General features: G+C 36.8%; 1 protein-coding gene across 1 annotated transcript in view; it reads left to right on the top strand.

Moving 5' to 3' along the window:
• The window catches only part of GRXCR1 (glutaredoxin and cysteine rich domain containing 1), a 36,583-nt gene extending 17,213 nt beyond the window's left edge, over positions 1 to 19,370 (top strand). The window contains exons 3-6 of the mRNA XM_058838931.1: positions 6,203 to 6,214; positions 11,668 to 11,891; positions 17,229 to 17,294; positions 19,191 to 19,370. Coding sequence (XP_058694914.1) covers positions 6,203 to 6,214; positions 11,668 to 11,891; positions 17,229 to 17,294; positions 19,191 to 19,370 — 482 coding nt within the window. The remainder of the gene's footprint in view (positions 1 to 6,202; positions 6,215 to 11,667; positions 11,892 to 17,228; positions 17,295 to 19,190) is intronic.
• The last annotated feature ends 267 nt before the right edge of the window (positions 19,371 to 19,637 follow it).

The following is a 19,637-nucleotide window of genomic DNA, read 5'->3' as shown; positions in this document are numbered from 1 at the left end:
TCAGTGAGTATAGCTGTCCAGAAACCAGGAATCTGTGTTCACCACAAATACCCCTAGTTCCATCTGGGGACATCTATCTGCTTAGTGGTGTGAGACCTCTGGTGGGCTTCTGTCCCACTTTGGTTGATTCATTAAATATTCAGCCCTGCTGAAACACAACAAGGAGGTGCTGTCTACTTCTGAGCTGGCACCATGGAAATCAGCTCCCAGCCACTCCTGCAGCCCACCTGCAGCACAGGCTTGTAATTCTGACCTCATGTAAATCTCACCAAAAGCTAAGGGCCTCCCTTAAATCAGTTCCTTAATAGTTGTCAGACACCTCAAGTGTGGCAGTGGAGCACTCTTTCTTGAGAGAATAGAGCCAAAAGTGAGAGGCAGCAGAAAAAAGGCTTCTACATGCTGGCATCATGAGAGGAAATAAAATCACTCCCGCAGGCCTGGCAAAATTGGATGCTCATTTTAAAACTTCTTTTAAAATTAATGACTTTGATATGGGAAAGAGATGAAGAGAAATCAAGCTTTCTGGGGGGAAAGGGAAGCTTACTCTACAGTCTGGTCAGATCTTTGAAGTAAAGAAAGAAAAATGCATTAAGGAAACAAAACATGAGTTTTCAATTACAACTTAAATTCGGAAGTTTTGGCAAAGACAGATGAATGGAAGTACTCAGGAGGTTTTTCAGCACTGTACTTCAACCACACTTGTTGATGACCAACACTGAGTTTAATTCTTTTGCCCGTTTTTTTGATTACACCTTAAAAATACCTGTATTTTAACTGAATTTTATCGTGAATTTTTTTGTAACTTTTTTTAGCTAAAAGAACAAACTGTAGCATAATTTTCACCAGACATTCAGTATTCAGTTCTGACCACAAGGTAATTTGAAATTTTGCAAAATTTGTGAAGTTTTTTACCATTTAATTTTCCTGAATTTCACTCTTCGTCTGTACCTGACTGGAGCAGTCTAGTTCTTAAGAGGTGGTAATAAAATTTAATAAGCACTTCCAATCAGCATCTATTTTATGCAGTCAAAGACCCAAGAAGCAAATCAGAGAGCTAATATATCCTATAACACTGTAACACAATTGTGCAGAAGTATGGGTTTCAATTTCCTGATCCAATGATTACATCAAACAAAGAAAAAATGTTTATATTGCCACTCAGATTGTTCAGCTGAAAGCCATTTATCAAACATAGCAGATAATCAAACATCAGGAACACTAGCTTATAAATCTCCTACTAGCACTGCACCTGTGGAAAACAAATGTTTCCCTGGTTGGATGCCAGGTTACAGCACACTACAATCAGCCTTGCAATGCAGAGTAGGCACAGAGGGGAAATATGACATAATCCAATGCCAAGGAAAGTTCATTTTTAGGACAGGTGCTGACTGGAGCTTGCACCATGTGGAATCACAGAATCATAGAATGGCTTGTGTTGGAAGTGACCTTAACGATTATCTAGTTCCAATGCCCTTGCCATGGGCAGGGATGACACTTGCTAGATGAGGTTGACAACTCAAAGAGTTGTCCTCCAAGAGATAGAGAAGAATATTATGAAGTATACCTCCAGTCAGCCTTCTTAATGACAAATACATTCCCTTTGCCTAGTGTATTCTAGAACATAACTGTTGTTTCATTCACTTTATTTAGTGAATGGCTTGTGATTTTCTCTGACCCATTTACTTTTACAAGGCTGAATCTTGGTTACCAATTAGAACTGGTTAAAGGCCTCAAAATCTAGTATATTTTCAGCCAAACAAATAGATATAAAAGAATAATCCTAGAGTCATTTTTTTTCTGTTGCTTATAGCAATGGGACAACACCCAGTTCCTGATTTAAAGTGCTGCTTAATCCAGGAAATATCTGGCTACAGAGACATATTTTGTTGGAGAGATCATAATGAGGTTGAAAGGTTGTATATGAGGTTTCAATCATCTATTTTGGTGTGAGATCCCACAGCAAGCTTTGGAAATGAAAGGGAATGTTATCATATGTCTTGCTGAAACTTGGCTTAGGTATTTTCTGACTGCTGCCTTAATGTTGCACTGGGAGGTTCCTGCTGTAAATGGCAAAGAACTGAACCTGTCTGTCCTCAGAAAATTGTTGTATATTATTTTTCATGGTGATTGTGATGGTGGATGCAAATTTTCTAAAATAATTTCTCTGGTTAATGCTGTTAAGAAAATTGTACTATACTGAATTTTGTGTTGGACTTTTGTGAATTGAAAGAAGTCATAAAGATGTAGTGATATGACTAGGGGGAATAACTTCCAACAGAAATGGGGTAGGTCTGGATTAGATATTAGGAAGAAATTCTTACTTTGGAGGTCGTGAATGGGTTTCCCAGAAAAGTTGTGGATGCCCCATCCCTGGAAAAGTTCAAGGCCAGGCTGGATGGGGCTTTGAGTGACCTGGCTTAGTGGAAGGTGTTCCTGCCCGTAACACGGGAAGTGCAACTAGGTAGTCTTCGAGGTCTACGTCCAACCCAAATAATTTTATAATTCTATAATTTTCTTTGGTAGTGGAAATTTCGAGGTTATTGGCAGTCCAACATTTTACAGGCAAAAAGATTACCTGTGGGACCATGTGGCTGGCTCCAATATTGTATTGATATTTGTTTTGTGCTCCATAGTGTTGTGTTTCACTTGATGCCTTTATAAGGCTAATGTGAGGGGAAGAGGACACTAGCAAATTGAATCACACAGATCTCTGCAAAGCTTAAGGGGTATTCAACTGCTAGTAACAGCTCAAATATTACCTCTCTTAGCCTATCTTCCACACAGGAGCCTGGAGGGGCTTCATACAAATGTCACAGGAAAGTCTAGGTACTTCTTTTCTGGCTTCTGAATACAGAAATGTTTCAAAGAACTGCACAGTGTGAAAGGAGGTCCTGATGGACCCTCCTTGTTTTGGCTTCTCATGCTTCACCTAAACTGCTGAGAACAAAACTATTTTCTGTAGCTCCTGCCTCTTTCTCTTCAATCTTTGTAAGGAGTGTCCTTGCAGAATAAAGAAGTGCTTCTCCTTCCTTACCAACCAGAGGAACATTTCCAAGGGTCTGCCCAGAGATTCTCTTTTTTATTTGAGAAGAATTTTTTTGAGATGTCAAATTGGTAAATATGAGGTGAGAGAGAAGTAAGGACTGAGCAAGCAAAAGAGAAACAAGCATAATATTACAGTAATTCTTCCCAGGGGAAGTGCAGACTAGGTTAGAGTTAATCATACATTTGCTTCTGATTTTCAAATGTTTCATTTTATCCTATCATACTCTGAATGGCATAAATGTATTAATAAGAAAATACTGATAGAACTTTCATCACTTGATAAATAAAATCCAATTAGACATGGACAGATAGCGATCTTCTTTCAACTCATTTGAACATATTTTTAATTTATTTGAGATAAATTTTGCCCTGGCTGACTTCACAGCATTGCTGTGCCCTGTTGAACTGGAGCTTCTTTTACCACAGAGTCAGAGCTAGATGTGTATCACACAGTTTGACTCTAGAGGCTACAGAGGCTACAGGATCTAGCAGAGACCATGAGCCCTGGGGAGATAACCTGTTCTCTTATCAGAGCTCAGGTCACCTGTGAGCAGGCTGTAGCCTGGCTGTGTGAGTGTGTGCTGGATGAGCAGCAATAAGGACACTGGGAGGAGAGTTCAGCTGAAGTCTTTGTACCTTCTGAGCCTGCTGATAGCTAAAACATTGCAAAGAGCAGGGAGAGGCCAGGTCATGCCCTGCACTCCTTTGCTGTGGTATTATAAGTATTTTTTTCTGCTTTGAAATGAAACACTTTGATATCTCTTGAACAGCAGTCTGTGCAGAAGATATGTGGAAAAGCTGTAGTGGAAGAAAAAGAGACATGAAGTTGTGTTGTATTATTTGAGGAATGGAAAGGGTAACAACACACATACACATAGTCTCAGAGAATGGAAAGATTTCCTTTTGGTTTTCCACATTTTAGTATTCTGCCTAGTGATTTGAGGATAAAAGGAACAGTAAAATATCACATGCAGTATTATTACTTTTGTTATTTTCCTCCGACATCCCCGGCATTGATGTACAGTCTGAAAAGTACACATGAATTACAAACATATATAAATACACTATACCAATATCTGAGGTAAAATTGCATCCTGTATCTATTTTACACTACAGTTGAACAATTTTGAGGGTTTCAACCTTTCAGGAGGTAAAACTGTGCTATTTTACAATCAGCAGTATATGTTGTGTTTGTAGATAAGAGATAGGAATAGCCCAGGAGTTAGAAGATCAAGGAATTCAAGTTGCTGGATCATAGCTCTTTGTAACTGTGCCCAGCTCCTCGGAGTTATCTAGCCCTATGAAATGCAAACAGAAACAAAAGAGGTGTCTCTTGCGCTGTGTCACAACAGGCAGAGGAGCCTGTCTCCTACACAGATTTTGGAAATTGATATATCCCTGGAGCTGCTGTTTGTGGGTGAGGTGAGTTACAGCATGCAGCCCAAGTCACACAAGTATTCATGCTATTTTAAAAGCTGAGAAAAACAGTGATCTGACCACTTTTCTGGAGAATGCAAAGTTGGTATCTGTTTGGGAGTGTCCCAGACTCTCTAGCTTCCTTGTTTAGGAGTGCAGCTCTTGATGGCCTTGCTTGTAAATTGATATTGGTGGGCTTATGCTGATAGTCATGAGGATGGCTGCTGATGATATCATTCCACCGCCCTAAGGGGTACCAAAGATGACAAGTCCTACAGTTTATAGTCCCTTTACACTGCCAAAACTGCATAAAAATAAGCATAGTGTTATTTTAAGAGAAGGGCAGTACATGCTTTGACTTGAGTGCTTGAGTGCTGTGTTGCAGAAATCAGACTTCATTCTATTGAGTTTTTCTAATATGCACAGTTTTCAGAATTTAACAAAGTTCAGAATTTTACCAATTATTGGTATAGCACTGGGTTCTTGAAGTCAATCAAACAGGACTGCAGTTTCAATGTAATAAAGTACTAAAGAGAGAGTGTAGATCCAAATTTATGTGTGCACTGTGCTTTGCTGTGTGGGCTGGACTGCAAACAGTGAAGTGGAAGTGGAAGGGAATGTGATTCCACATGAAGAATGTACACCATGCTTGGGGACTGCTTGCAACAGCTTCAGTGTGTGTAAACAGATCTTAGTTGTCCAAGAAGAACGTTTTACTTTGGTAGATGAAGTCTGTGTGTTGGAAGAGGACTTCTAACCAGCAAATTGATTCTTCCTGAAAAATGGCATTGAAATTTTAATTTGAACCAGGCAACCAGCAAACAGAATGGACTGGTTCACAACACCACCAGCATTGCTCTGTGTGGCTATGATGGCAAATATTATGGTTTTTGCTTGAACATAGACCTTCAATCTTCAGCTATCTCATTCAAATATTGCATGGTTTCATATAAACAATGACTTAATGAAAATTGTGCTTTTCATAAAATGCTATACAGTTTTGCAAACATGCATATTCTCATGGAGTATCATATAGAAAAAAAGTGAAACATTTTGGTCAAAGCTTTTGGCTTTTAAATCATCTTTCAGAAAGTATTCACTATTTTTAGGATATATTTTAGAAGTATTTTAAAATGCAAAAGCTAGCAAAAGTTTTTAAATCTTGCAGAAATTAAATGCTTAAATTTTGATTCTTTTTTTTCTGCAGAACTTCTTCAACGAGAAACTCATAGCTATTTTCTTCCCTTCATTTTCTGAGTGTAAAATAAAACCAGAAATTTCAAACCAGATTGTCATCAGATAGTAATAGTATCTATTTACTATTATCTATTATCTATAGTATAATGTTTAACAATAGTAATATTGTTAAATCAAAATTATTCTTGCCACTCAGTTATTAATATAAATTCAAACTATAAATGATGCAATGCCAATTATAAAGTAAGCAGCTTAATCTAAAATTTTTAGATGTGCAAGCATACATACAAAATACATATATATGTATAACTCATTTTCTTCTTTTCAGCATTTTTGTCAGATCATGAATGTTGCATTTAGTCACTGAAACATCTCTGGCACAAGGTTTTTAATGTGCTCTAGATTCCTGCCTCAGCCTACTTAGTGAAGCAGATACTTCTGCCAGTCTGATAGTATCTAATTACAGAGCCAAGGGGTGCATAATTCAGCAGAACACTCTGAGATGTTGAAAGATGATATTGTGAGCCAGGGAAGGGTATATCAGCCCTTGATTTAGGTCACGCAAGCAATTCCTTACTGCACGAACAACATGTTGAGTGTTATACCCAAACATAGTGAAAACCTTTAAAAATGTCATATGCAATTAAGCATTTCAGCTTTTATCAAAGTACTATACCATCTATTTTTTTAATTTATTATTTTGTTCTTTAAAAGAATCAAATGTAGATTTGTGAGTGATGTTTTCATTGAAATTAGTGATCTATATATATACATGTAAACAGCTGTTCTTTTCAACCAATGGGTTAAAACACATGTTTATACTTTCTTTCTAGAGAGAGGATTAAAAAAAATGCCATGACTACTTTGGTAGTGTTGCTCTCATGGTTTTCATTTGCAATCAAATAAAAATTAAATTAACACCATGAGTATAGTATTCTTCACTCTCATGGACTTGTCTGTTTAGTGGTTCACAGACATGGTCATATACAAAGGTTTCCAAAAAACGAATTTCACCACTGTTTTAGGAGCAATCACTTTATGCCCCAAAGGATAGGAGTGGTCCTTACACTACAAGCAGAAAAGCATTGCCTTGGACCAGTAATAGCTATTAGTCACACTGCAAAAATACCCATGTTAAGTGTTTTGTCCAAAGATAAAAAAAAAAACACTCAAAGTCCGGAAGGCAGACAAAAATGTCATAAAATATATTAAAGAAAATCTGTAGTGTTTACAGAGTGATTCATGGCAGATATGCTGAAGAATCAATTTAGTGTTGTTATTCAATAGTTAATTTAATAAATTCCCCTCACAAACAGAAGATAAATATCTGCTCACACTGGCAGGACTGGTCAGGGCCAAGGTAACTATGAGACCAATAGAAAAGCATGGACACTTCTGCAGCTGCTTCAGTGGCAGATGGACCCAAAAGTCAGGGATAAGATAAAGTCAGGACAGTCTGAACCCAGTGATATTCATGAGAGATTTGTGGCATTTATCTGGCTTTCTGAAGCACCATGGAAACACCTGACTGTTGTACTGTTTTTTCAGAGCTACTTAGAAGTCTGTTATTATTGTCGAGGCAACTGTTATAGAGAAAAGGTAAATTCTCAAAGACATGCTTTAGGAGTGTGATTCTCAAATATTTCATATTTCTGAAGCTCTAGTTATATACAAAAGGTTTTTTTAAGGACACTCCAAAATTTTTAAACAACATGGAGATTTTCTGTAATATATTTGTTGTACAGTTACATTGACTACTAGGATTTCTTTTAAAAAAGGTTCAGGATGTCTTATTTCAATGACCTTCTCTCTGCTTTATCATTTACTTTGTTTTGTTTTACTGCCTATGTGTTTTTTTTTTTTGTCATATTTCTCATGTTTTTATTTCTACATTTAGTGTCTCTTACTCTTGCTCTTTCAGTATCCTGACACTTTAGGTTTTGGTTTATCATCTGGTTTTGGTTAGGTCTGTATTTTCAGCCCTTTTCCAGTCCTCAGCATCCTTTCATTTTGTTGCTCATCTGCTTGCTCTATTAAGCCTTTTCTTTTTCATCAGCAATTTCTTCCTTTCTTTTGTTGTGCCACTTGATAATGAGCTCACAAGTTTAACCTCATGGATGACATCCCTCAAGATTTGCCCAATAAAGGATTATATTTAGTTGCAACCATGTGAGATGCACACCAGTGGGATGGCAGAGGGGTAGATTTCCCCAGGTTGTACATCAAGACCAGGATGGACAGCTCTTTGAACAAACTGGTCTAGTGGGATATGTCCCTGCTCCTGGCAGGGATATTGGAAGTAGGGGATCCTTAAGGTCCCTTACAGCCCAAACCATTCAATGATTCTATGATTCTATGATTTTCCGAAGCCCTGACTAAAAAGAAGTCTGGGAAAAGGCTGAGTCAGGCACAAAGTAAGTAATGTTGTGGTTTTTTCTTGTTCAATCACGAACAGGATTGAACTGGTGAAGCAATTACTTTTTCTCTCTAGCCAGAAATAAAAGGGCAGCTGTTTCTCAGGCTGGAAGTAGCAGCTCTGCTGTGAAGTGATGCAGCTCATGCTACTGTTGTTGCTGGCTACTTGATGCTCCCAAGAAAAATGGAAGCTCTTCAGGCTGAGGCAGTAAAGCAGAATGTTCCCTTAAACTCTTGGGGAGATGGTAACAGTGGGCTGTTAAACTAAGGGCTGTAAATGATGTAGAGGATTATTACTAAAGCAATGAAAGCATTTCCCCCTGAAAACTTAAATCCCTTCCTTGGCAGTCTTTCCATAAAGGCACTTTATCTGAAGCACAGCCTTTGCCCATGTACACAGGGTTTCCTGAATATGACACAATAGTTGCCTCCTTAGGCTAAATGGTACCCATAAATATTGCTTATAAATAAAAAAAGAAAAACCCCTTGCTACAGTATTAGAATAGTAAAGTAAAAAGCAGACCTATATTTGGAAGCTTCCATGTGTCCCAGTGGTGATGGGCACACCTGTCTGGATTTCTGCAATTTTTATAAAGTTAATTAATTGGGAAATCTAATGGGTAGATCCAATAGAAGACTCAGTTTCCTCAGTAACCCAGCCCTGGATCACAACCCCTTGGAGTCAGTCCTAGGGCTTCTTTGCCCCACTTCTCATTATGGCTTCTCAGATTCTGGTTGGAAAAAAAATGTTCTTCTTGTAGGCCATCTTCCTGAAAATGAGACTAAACAGTACTTCAGGAATGTATTACAAGGTTAGCTTATTGTTTTAATATCTAGGGGAAAGGGTAGGAAAAGTACTGGAGCTACAGCCATGCATTAGCTATCTAAAAAGCTACAAATATATGAAAAACATCTAAAAAGCTTAAGGATCATAAGCTTCTTGTTTCAAAGAGAATTCCACCGACAAGAAGTGCAAATAATTGATTAATGTAAGTTGCTCAAAATCTTTTGGTACATTCATCTGTCCAACTTCCACAGCTTTACTAAAGTTTTGTCATGCCCATTAACCAGAGAATAGACTTCTGTTTAATTTCACCTGGAGTTTTATGTGCATTTGTGAACTGCATGAGGTGATTCTAGTTTCAAGTTTGCAAAGCAAAACAGTAAAAGTTCATTTTCTATAGTGTCTTTCTTTTCATTTGTTTACATGGTTTGTTATTTATTATGCTTTTTCTAGTTCCAACCTAGGAAGGAAAAGTGCAGTTTATTTCAAGAGTGTATTCTGGTAATTAAATATTACACTTTGCAACCTCTATATTGCTTAGGGAAATAAGAATTAACATAGATTCTTATTATAAACTGCCTGTTGTTCATTACCAATGTGGTTTTCAGACAGGTGACAAGAAGGATTTCTTCCTATGGTAAAAGTCCTTGCAAGGACAAGTTATATACATTTGTAGCACAGAAAAAAACGGTTTTTATCAACATTTCCCTGAAGAATTATTTAATCCATATCCTTGACACTTTTTTTCAGGGCAAACAATGGTACTTCTTCACTGCCACATTAGGAAAAAAGAAAGGAATAAATATAAAAGTGACTCTTTGTACACCCCTTCCACTTGATATCTTTCCGGATCACTTTACAACTTTCCATTTTTCCATCTCTTCAGCTGCTTATTTGTATGCTGTAGGGACACCACAGTCCTGATGCTTCACTAGATAATGACTGTCTGTACCTGTGCTGCCAGCCTCTGGTGTCTGGGAACAAGCAGCGTTGGAGATGAGAGCTATAGAGGAACAAGAGCTGCTCATCCTGTTGAACAGTTTTGCACTTCAAAATGTATTGTCAGTCCAAAGAGGAAGAAGTGAGGAATATGTGAAATTTTCTATCTAAGTAATATTTCAAGAACTTCTTTTGGTTACTTATGAAAACTCCAAACTCCTCTTCCTTCAAGCAAGCCATGTGTAGTTACTAAAATATTTTGCAGTATTTATGTAGAGTACTTGCCTTTTATGCAGAGAATGAGCTAATTCTCTCACTTGGAATGTGTGAACAATATGCTGGAGGAGAGTCAATGCTGCAGCAGCAGTATAACAGATTTTCAACCTAGAAAACAGGCTGCAGAAAAGTAGCCCATTTTCATAAAACTTGTTCCTAAAATTGAATTTCTGACATCCATTTTAAGAGAAAAAATATTGAGCTATCACAACATGGTTCCTTTCCTGGGTGGGAGATGAAAGCCATGCCTACATATGTTGGCAATGACACTCCCAGAGTTCTGTAAGTGATCTGTGAAATGCAAATAGTTTTCCTGAGAACTCTTTACTATATGAAGAACCTTGTAAACACCTCTTCAAGCAGAATATATGTTCAAGGATATCCTTCTCAAGGATTTTTTTTTGATATTTAGGTACTAAGATAAATCATGACTGTCCATATCACAAAATCTGTAATTACATCTGCCCAATTTAACAACCATGTTTTTGTAGTTAATTCATGAGATGGGTAAAAAATTATCTATTCACCCATCAAGGTTCATTTTCCATGCAGTGCTACAGTGCAGGAGAGGTAACCTTGCTTTTTATTTTGTAACTTGTGTTTTGACTCCTTGACTGACTGATGAAATAATTACATATAATTTGCTGAATACAATGGATAATTTGGAAATCTTGGAAATGCATTACCACCATTTTAAAAAGATGGGATTTTAGTTATATATTTGAACACAATATCTTTGTTTAGAAGAATGATTCTCAGGCTTCTTGAAATCTACCACACTCTCTTGGGCAAATTAATCCCTGTAGTATTTACACTATCTCATTGTTGTCAGCCTAGAAAGGAAAGAAACAGCATAAACTTTTACATATTAAAAAGTGGGGTGAAAAATAAAATCTGAATTGTAGTGTGAAACTTTTTCCAGCTAGCTGCAGTAGGTTTTTGATTGGACATTGAATACACAAAAAAAATATACTTTTTTATTATTTGGATGTTGAAGGAGTTTGTTGTGGAACTACATTAAAAATTAGGGATGCATCTGTACCTTCTGCAGTCATAATCTATTTCAGCATGGAGATCTAAAGTATTCTAAGTTAACATTAGATCATGCTAAGGCTTAACTTAGACTCTTGTCTTGAAGTAGATTTTCAACAACATCTTAGATAGCAAGTTTAGTCCTAGTCTGGGTACTATCAGACTGTGCAAACACAAGTGACTGTATTAACAGAATCAGACATCAGCAGAACAGTGTCAATTTATTCACATTTGGAAGTCCACCAGGATCTAAAATATATCTGTTTCTTGAAAATATATGTTGACTCACCATCTCTAAGACATTCCAAAAAAGTCAAGTAGCACCTTACTTAAACAACTTAAACTGCCTCAAGTTGCTGTTTTCAAGAGCTCCCTTCTTCCTGTTCCATCTTCACATTTGAAAAAAGTTGAATGTTGGATTGTGTTTTTAAGGTGCTGGGTTTTTTTCTTTGTTTGTTTGTTTTTAATAATATTTTAAATTAAATTACTCAATACTTGGAAGATATTAACTCTTTACTTAATGTAATGGGAACTATTTTTTTTCCAGGTCTCATCAGTCCCAGAGTTTGGCCGCATAATAATTTATACCACCAGTCTTCGTGTGGTGAGAACCACTTTTGAAAGATGCGAACTGGTTAGAAAGATATTTCAAAATCACAGAGTTAAGTTTGAAGAAAAAAACATTGCTCTGAACAGTGATTATGGAAAAGAACTAGATGAAAGATGCAGAAGTGTCTGTGAAGTTCCCTCACTCCCTGTTGTGTTTATTGATGGCCATTATCTCGGGGTAAGTAAAGCATGAACTTCTGTTTTACCTTACAGTTGGGAAGAACAGATGAAAATTTTGAGGAATGAGAAGCAGGATTTTTAGAAAATTGCTTACAATGCTGCAGTGATGGCAACAAGCTAAGACAGAAATCCTTCTGTAGTAAGCACTGCAGAGATCCTCACTGATAAGTTTGATCTGAAGATGCAAAAGATAACCAAGGCAAGACTACCAGGAGGGGAATTAGAGGCAGTAATACATCTAAGATACTATCTGTTTCTTAAAAAATATCTTATTTTGTGGTTGCAACCATGAAAATATAGAGAAATTGGTTTTTTTGCTTGTAAGAACCTGTATGTATGATTGACCCAGAAAGATGAGCACACATAGCATAAACCTGTCATTTAGTAATATCTGTGTTGAATTAGAGACCAACACTTGGGGTGTCAGACTTCAAATATACATTTAATTTTATATGATGCAGTCTGTATCAGGATCTGTAATCAACTGAACATACTTTAGATACAAAATTGGTTAATACTTACTTTTTAAAAAACCTACCTGTAGAAGAGGGAGAGGAGGAGCCCAACTCTGCCCTACTGTAAAACATAAACTCCAAATGGAAAACTAAAATCCCCATTTCTACACTAGTATTCTAGGTCTAAAAGCCTACTGACATTCAAAATGACTTTTTCATTGAACCTGTACTTTTGAAATGTATTTCTCATAGAGAGAAAAAAAAAAAAAAAAAAGAAAAAGATACTGGAAAGTGACACAAAACAGTTTGAAAACTTGGAGAAGGTATTTGTCTTGAGTGGTGAAAGGCTAGCAATTAGTACAGACTGCCAGACTGTGATTTGTGAAGGCAAACTCTATTTAAACACAGTGAGGTTACTGTGTTTCCATCACTTAAAGCTTTAATTTCCACAAAACATTTAAGTAACAAAATGCAGTGCAACCAGCAAACCGGGAGAATAAATATTGGGCCTATATGAACACTTTCTCCTCTTTTTCCCCATCCCTTCCAATCTTTCCATGTGTTCTGCATGAGTTAGGCTTACCTGAGCATTATGACAAATGCATTTGCTGTCATAGGCCTTGTCAGACCACTAGAGCAGCTGTAAAACCACCTGTGTGCAGAATATTAGCAGAATACTACTTCATCGTAGAATATGCTTTTATCAAAACTCTGATTTGGAGAGTTCTCCAGCAGCCAGGAGAAAAAGTGTTGCATTCAGAAGAAGTTTAAAACTCAACAGGATTCAAACAAAGATTTGCTCATCTTTTTATTATGTTATAAGTGCAACTAGTGAGTTATGATTGGCTCCAAGAAAATCTCAGTCCATGTATGACCAATCTGTCAAAAGAATTCAGATAAGATATTGAAATTGATTAAATAAATTATTTGCTTAACTGTAGGAAATGCCTGGATAGTCATTTTGGTATGATGGATGACCCATTAAGTTGCTTGTTTTTTTTTTTTGTTTATTTTTAAAGATTGTGAGAAACTTGCCTTCTAAAAGAGGACTGACAGTGTGAAAAACAGCAAAATCTCATTAAAACTCTTTAAGTACTGTATGAGACTCTTTGGAGAGGTATAGAAAAGAAGGCAAGTGAATTAGGAAGATAGCTTTCTATGGAAGAGACAAATCTACCTCCTATAGGTAAAAAAAAAATGAAATCATTTGGTCTTGTTGGTAACAATGGCTATTTCTATAATATGTTTTATAATAATTAACTTCAGAAATTCAAATGAAACACAGAAATCCCAAAGCTTGGTGTGTCAGTAAATGAATCATGCAATACTTTCCTCTTTTTTCTTTTTTTTTTTGAATATTTATTTCCTGAAAAATCCCTCCCTGAAGGAGATGTCATGTAGCAGTACAAGGGAGAATCTATATTGAGCTATGCAGCTTTCAGTGAGTAATAAGGAGAAAAAACTCCAGCCCTGAAATAAAATATGAACAGTTTTGAAAGATGGAAGATTATTCTTAATGAGATAAAAGTAACAAAAGCACTAAAACCCAGCGTACGTACATCTGAGTAGATTGTGCCCAAGTTATTCAGAAGCATGGACAAAGTTGCTTGAGCACTGCAGGCTGTGGGGATAAATATTCACAGTGCTGTGAAATTTATCATTGTCTGCACAGGGACAATGAAACAAATCCATGACTTGAGCAGTAGCAATAAAAAAAATCATATTTAGCCCCTGTCAAGGAAAGTACTGCATGCTGCAGTACAGCAGGGCTTTTAATCTCATATTTTTCAGGATTGAATCATTGTATTTCTTGACACACACTTTCTAAATATCAGTCTGTCAGGAAATTGCTGTTTCTTTCTGCTGCATGTTCTTTACTGGGTGATCTAATCCCTTCTTTTCACCTGAGGTTGTCTCCATCTGAAATGGAATTATGCCATCTGGTGGGATACCAATGCAGAATAAAGAATTACTTCCAGAAAACAGAAAGCCACACATGAAAAAATGATGGAGCATTCATTTACTGTTATAAAGGCATTCCGAATCATTAAAGGTTTATGTTATGCAAAGATCCACTCTCCTGGAAAAGAGATGCAAATAAAACAGAAAAATTGATTCATTCTTTGTAAATAGGTTAACTCACAGCATAATATTCTAAAAACACATGTATTTTCTTTTTCTAGCTGAAATATACGATTGAATTTCAGAGTTCACTTGCCATACAAACCTCCTTGATTTTTTCAGATATATGAATTTAAGACTATTTTTTTCTGAAGAAAATACCACCTGTTTAGTTTTCCCAGCTATAATGAATCCAAAACAACATGAGATTAATAGTAAAATTATTTTACACATTGGTTATGATCTTCTCCAGAGTGATGAGACTGTTTTTGTAAGTGACTTTTAAAAAATACATGTGTAAAAGGAATTGACAGTTTCCTTTTATCTGATTTCCAGTGGCCATATATATTTAGTAGGTCTCTATAGCCTCTGTGTTTCATTAAATGCATTCTTCTGGTATTCACTTGGTGGGAGAGTATGAGTGGCTCTGTGACAGTAAAACTATTATGTAATTATTGCATTCAGTCACCTGGCCTTTTCCCGCCTGTTTCCTCCATTTTGCAGTTTAATGTGTCAGGAAATGCAGGGTTCAATTTTTACACATCAAACCTTTGATACATTAACCTTTCCCATTCTTTGCCCACCAAATCCAGACTTTCTGGTGCTGGTGCTACACTGCAGCACTAATTTTCTCTGTTTGTGGGCTGATTTCCAGGCAGCTTTTGGTACTCTCTGTGTACTTGCTGCCAAGGGGCCCCTGGCTGTGAGAGGTGTGGTGGGACCTCGCCGATGTGCTTAGCAAAATAGGAAATAGAACATGGAATTTATCTGCGCTGCAAATATGTCCACAAGAGGGATGTTGCAGGGACTTGATAATTTTTCTCAGTATATAAGGAATGATGTGGAAGAGTGGCTGCTTCCCAAAAGCCACAGATATTCTAGTAAAGCCAAATGCAGAACCATGTATCTGTGTTTATGTCTTGATGAAATGACATCCTGGAAATGGTAATGGTTTATATCTGAGATAGGTAGTAACAGACAGGTTTATTGACACGACAGAGGTGGGGCAGTAGAAAACTTAATGGACCTTGTCTTAGTTCTACAGTTATTGGGAATTATAGATGAGAATTTAATATTTGAAATATAATGTCAATTACTGCATGTTCTCAAGGGATAATTGGGAAGATAATTTTATTAACTAAAATGGTCTGGACAAGTTGTTGAATGATTTAGCCAAGTCTGTTGCATTTTCTTGCCAAAAGAAGGGCAAATACTTGACTGCAACCTCTGTACTACTCCAGCACAGTAGAGATTCAGCAGAGTTAGTAGATAAAGGAATTACAGGCTTTTGCCTTGAAATTTAACTGGGTAACAGAACTGAAAACTAAATTTTCCCTGCTGATTCTCTAAAGATTATGCCCACTGTCCCTCATGCTCCTTTTGTTAGTCTCTGTAGGGAAAGACTATTCAAGGTTTCACATACCTTTCTGACTGTGGACTGAGCAGAACCTAGAAAGAAAAAGAAAAGCATCACTTTCTGGTCAGAAAGCAGCCATTGATGTACTTGGCAAAAAGACAAAAAGACTTTCTACAGAGAAAATAACCTTAGGAGGGTGTCATAAATGGACCTTTGAAAGGTTTGGTAGATTTTGGGCTACACACTTGTAGTCTCAGTCATCCCCAGCAAGGTTCTGTGAGTGGTTGGACACTTTGAGGTATATTAGAGGCACACGTGTTCCCTGCGCTCATCAGCAGCTTTTCCTGTACCTCCCAGAAACCAGGAGAGGTGCTGGTCAGGAGCTGGGGCTGACCACGGGCAGCTCAAACAGTGGCACATCTGAGATGTGTGCCAACGTCCCACTGCACCTCAGCCCTGTGCCAGTGTCCCACCAAGCTTCTAGTTAATGCTGGAAGCAAACTCAAAATCAAAATTTAGCAATCTGGATATGCAGGGACCAGCAAACTGGGGCAGCACAATGGCATGAACTCACCATGTGGTGAAGATGAGGCCAATTTTCCCTGGCAGCAAGTAAGCCCTGTGTATCTGTACCTCAGTTTCCTCACCTTTTGTTGGTTTCTGATTGAAAGTGTCTGCAAGTGTTTCACCATATTTAGTGTTCAACAAATTTGGTGACATAAGTGGAGTATTCAAATGTGGCTGTGCAATTAGAAGAGAGGGGAACAAAAAGTTCTATGTTCTCCCTGCCACTTTAATTTTGTCTGCAGGTCTCTTGACATGCACTTCCAGGAGGAAAAATATCCCAAACACTTAAGGGGAGCCTTGGTTCAGGACACAGAAACCCTAAGAGTAGTCAGACTAAGTTATTATTACTTATTGTTTAGAGTATTTTTATTACTCTTTTTCTCCTTGTGTTATACATTAAGCACATTATGCCTTAATTCAATGCTCAGCTGCCAGAATATTTGAAATACAATCTCCTCCTCTCATTTTACTGCATTCTCTGATGCACTGTATATTTATATAATTGCAATTTTTTGACATGATAACTAGAAATATTCTGTCTGGAAACATACCCTGTAAAATAAAGGGAACACAATCAGAATTTCTAAGCTGTGTCACATTTTACAGAAAAGGCAATGTGATATGTCACCTGTTAACGAACTTCAGGCATTACTATCAGACCTGTGATTAGATTCTCCTCTCCTTCTAGCTTTACTAAGGGTGACCTAATTGCAATATAGTTAATGTGAGTCAAATTTGTCCTCAGCCTGTTTAAAATTTCAAGACCAAATCTTCTAATCATCTCTGGTTTTTTTAATGATAAAATGGCTGACATTTTGCATCTTTTTCCTAATAGGGTGCTGAGAAAATTTTACTAATGAATGAATCTGGGGAACTGCAGGATCTCTTAACCAAAATTGAGGTAATTCTATTTCTGAAAATAAATAGATGAATATACATTTACTACTTGTAATCAAGTAGATTTTCTTTACCATTTCCCTTTTTTCTGCTATAAACTGATGATCCCAAATGCTTTTTTTGATTTAATATTTTTATACCCTGTTTTTGGGTGGGGGCCCTATAATGTTAAGTGTGTCCTAATCTTGGGATAAAAAGTACATATATAAGACAAACAGTGTCAGACTACAGGAAATTGATAATGACTCACTGAATACAATCACCACTTCACTGCCTTTTGGTGGTTTTCTTTGTGTGTTTGGTTAGTTTGTTTTTTTATTTCTCTTGTTTATTTTATTTTTTCTCAAAAATGAATTTGCTACAACTGCAAGAGGCAGCCAGGTTTCTTCATTACTGGAGATGCAGAAAGTGGTTCCACAAACTGTCCTCTGTTCAAGGAGGCAATGGCCATTGTTTAAGAAACTGAGCTAAAGCAATTTTGCTTTGTTTTCTTGCCTTTAGTTAGTTATTTTAATTACATCTAAAGGTATCTGTATATTTACAAACCTAACAAGCAATAATGAATGTAAAGATTAAAACTATTATTCTCTTAAAATTTTAAGATTATTTGCAATAGTGTTCAATGAAGTAAACAATCATCAAAAATTACCAAATATGGGAGCACACCTGAAATAAAAATAAATGTTAATTTTATATTAAGTATTTCCAATTGTTGTCCCTGGATAAGCTGATAGTAATAGGAGCTGTTTGACTTGTGAAGAAGAACAGTAAGTTTATAAGCTACAGTACAAAAAGAAAAGAATGTCTTGTTTACATATTCATCTGAGTTTTCAATAGATAAATGCTATTATTAATGGGTTTGCAGAAATATTTTCATTTTTCTTGATGGTGCTCCAGGTTCTACATTTTCTGTGGGTATTTTATTATACTCTGGTAATAATTTGTTACTAATTTTTAGTGGTACGTAATTCCTCAGACTAACAATAGCAGGAATTGTATGGACTTTTGTTCTTTTTTTGTGGATAAACTTGCAAAGTTCTTACTCAGCAGGGCAATGCTAAAACATGCGGTGGTAAGTACCCAAAATGGCATACCTTTCCTTTCTCTCATTTGAACTTTAACGCAATCATTAAATAAACTAGACACATTTTCAGCAAGTGAAAGTTAAGAATGTCTTTGGAAACTCTTCTTCTATGCTCCACTGTCTTTAATCCAATAAAAGAATAGAGTAAATTTATTGTTTTACTTGGGAATTGGGACAATTGAGAGGCCTCAAGCCTTCCTTGAAACAATTTTCTCTGGGTATAATTGCTGAACATTGATGATCCTTCTTCTTTATGCTTAAAGCTTCAGCATTCTACACCCATAAATTTGAATGCACCGCTTCCTTGAGTGCTACTTGTCAGAAGCTATGAATTGTTTTTGGATATCATCAGCTTTAACTGTAATAGGTATAATATGCTCAGTATGAACATGCAAATGCTGAAAGTCATAATATATTAATATACACCATAGAAAACATAACATCAGCATAAACTGCCTGGAGTTTGGATTCAATCATCACAGTACCTCCTAGATTTAATCTACCTAAACAACATCCAAGTAATGAATGCAAGCTATCCTTTAGCTTGCTATTTTGGCAAATATAAATGAGGCAGGCTCCTGAGGTAAAAAGTGACCAATGGACCTGCAGTGAGCCTCTCTGGCACTGCATATGGATGTGACCAAAGGAAAAGACAGACTTACTGCTCTTCCATGGTGGTCTGCCATGGGATGGGGTGGTGGGTCTTGCCCAAAATGAGAACCAGGATATTTTTGGCTGTCCTAGAGTCGTCATTGTCCTAGACCTTACGGTGGTTGATGAGGTAACATTTTTGTCTTTCTTTCATTCTTTGAGCAGAGAGTCCAGCATCCTCAAGAGTGCCTCTCTTGTGGAGGCTTTGGTTTCCTGCCGTGCTCAGCGTGCCATGGGAGCAAGATGTCCGTGTTCCGGAACTGCTTTACGGACTCGTTCAAAGCCCTCAAGTGTACTGCTTGCAATGAGAATGGGCTCCAGCGCTGCAGGAGCTGTGCAGGCTAAAAATGGCATCTCCATGTGTTCAAATTAATTTTATGGTACTGCACCAGTTTGTAATATGATTTTTTTTTTTTTTTTTTAGTTAATCCATTTATCCAAAACAGTCAATAAAAGTCCATTTGTTGTATACTTCTGGTTTCAGCATTTGAGCTTTTTAATCTTTGGTTGTCGACCATATAATGAACTCTAAAATACATCTTCCTAGTTTCCTTATAGACAGATTTGTAGTCTGTAAAACTTACCACATTATGTGAATTCTTCCTTTTTTCT

Source organism: Poecile atricapillus, chromosome 4 (assembly GCF_030490865.1).
Source record: "Poecile atricapillus isolate bPoeAtr1 chromosome 4, bPoeAtr1.hap1, whole genome shotgun sequence".
Lineage (NCBI taxonomy): Eukaryota > Metazoa > Chordata > Aves > Passeriformes > Paridae > Poecile > Poecile atricapillus.
The sequence above is the reverse complement of the archived record's forward strand: the minus strand, read 5'-3'. Positions and strand labels throughout refer to the sequence as shown.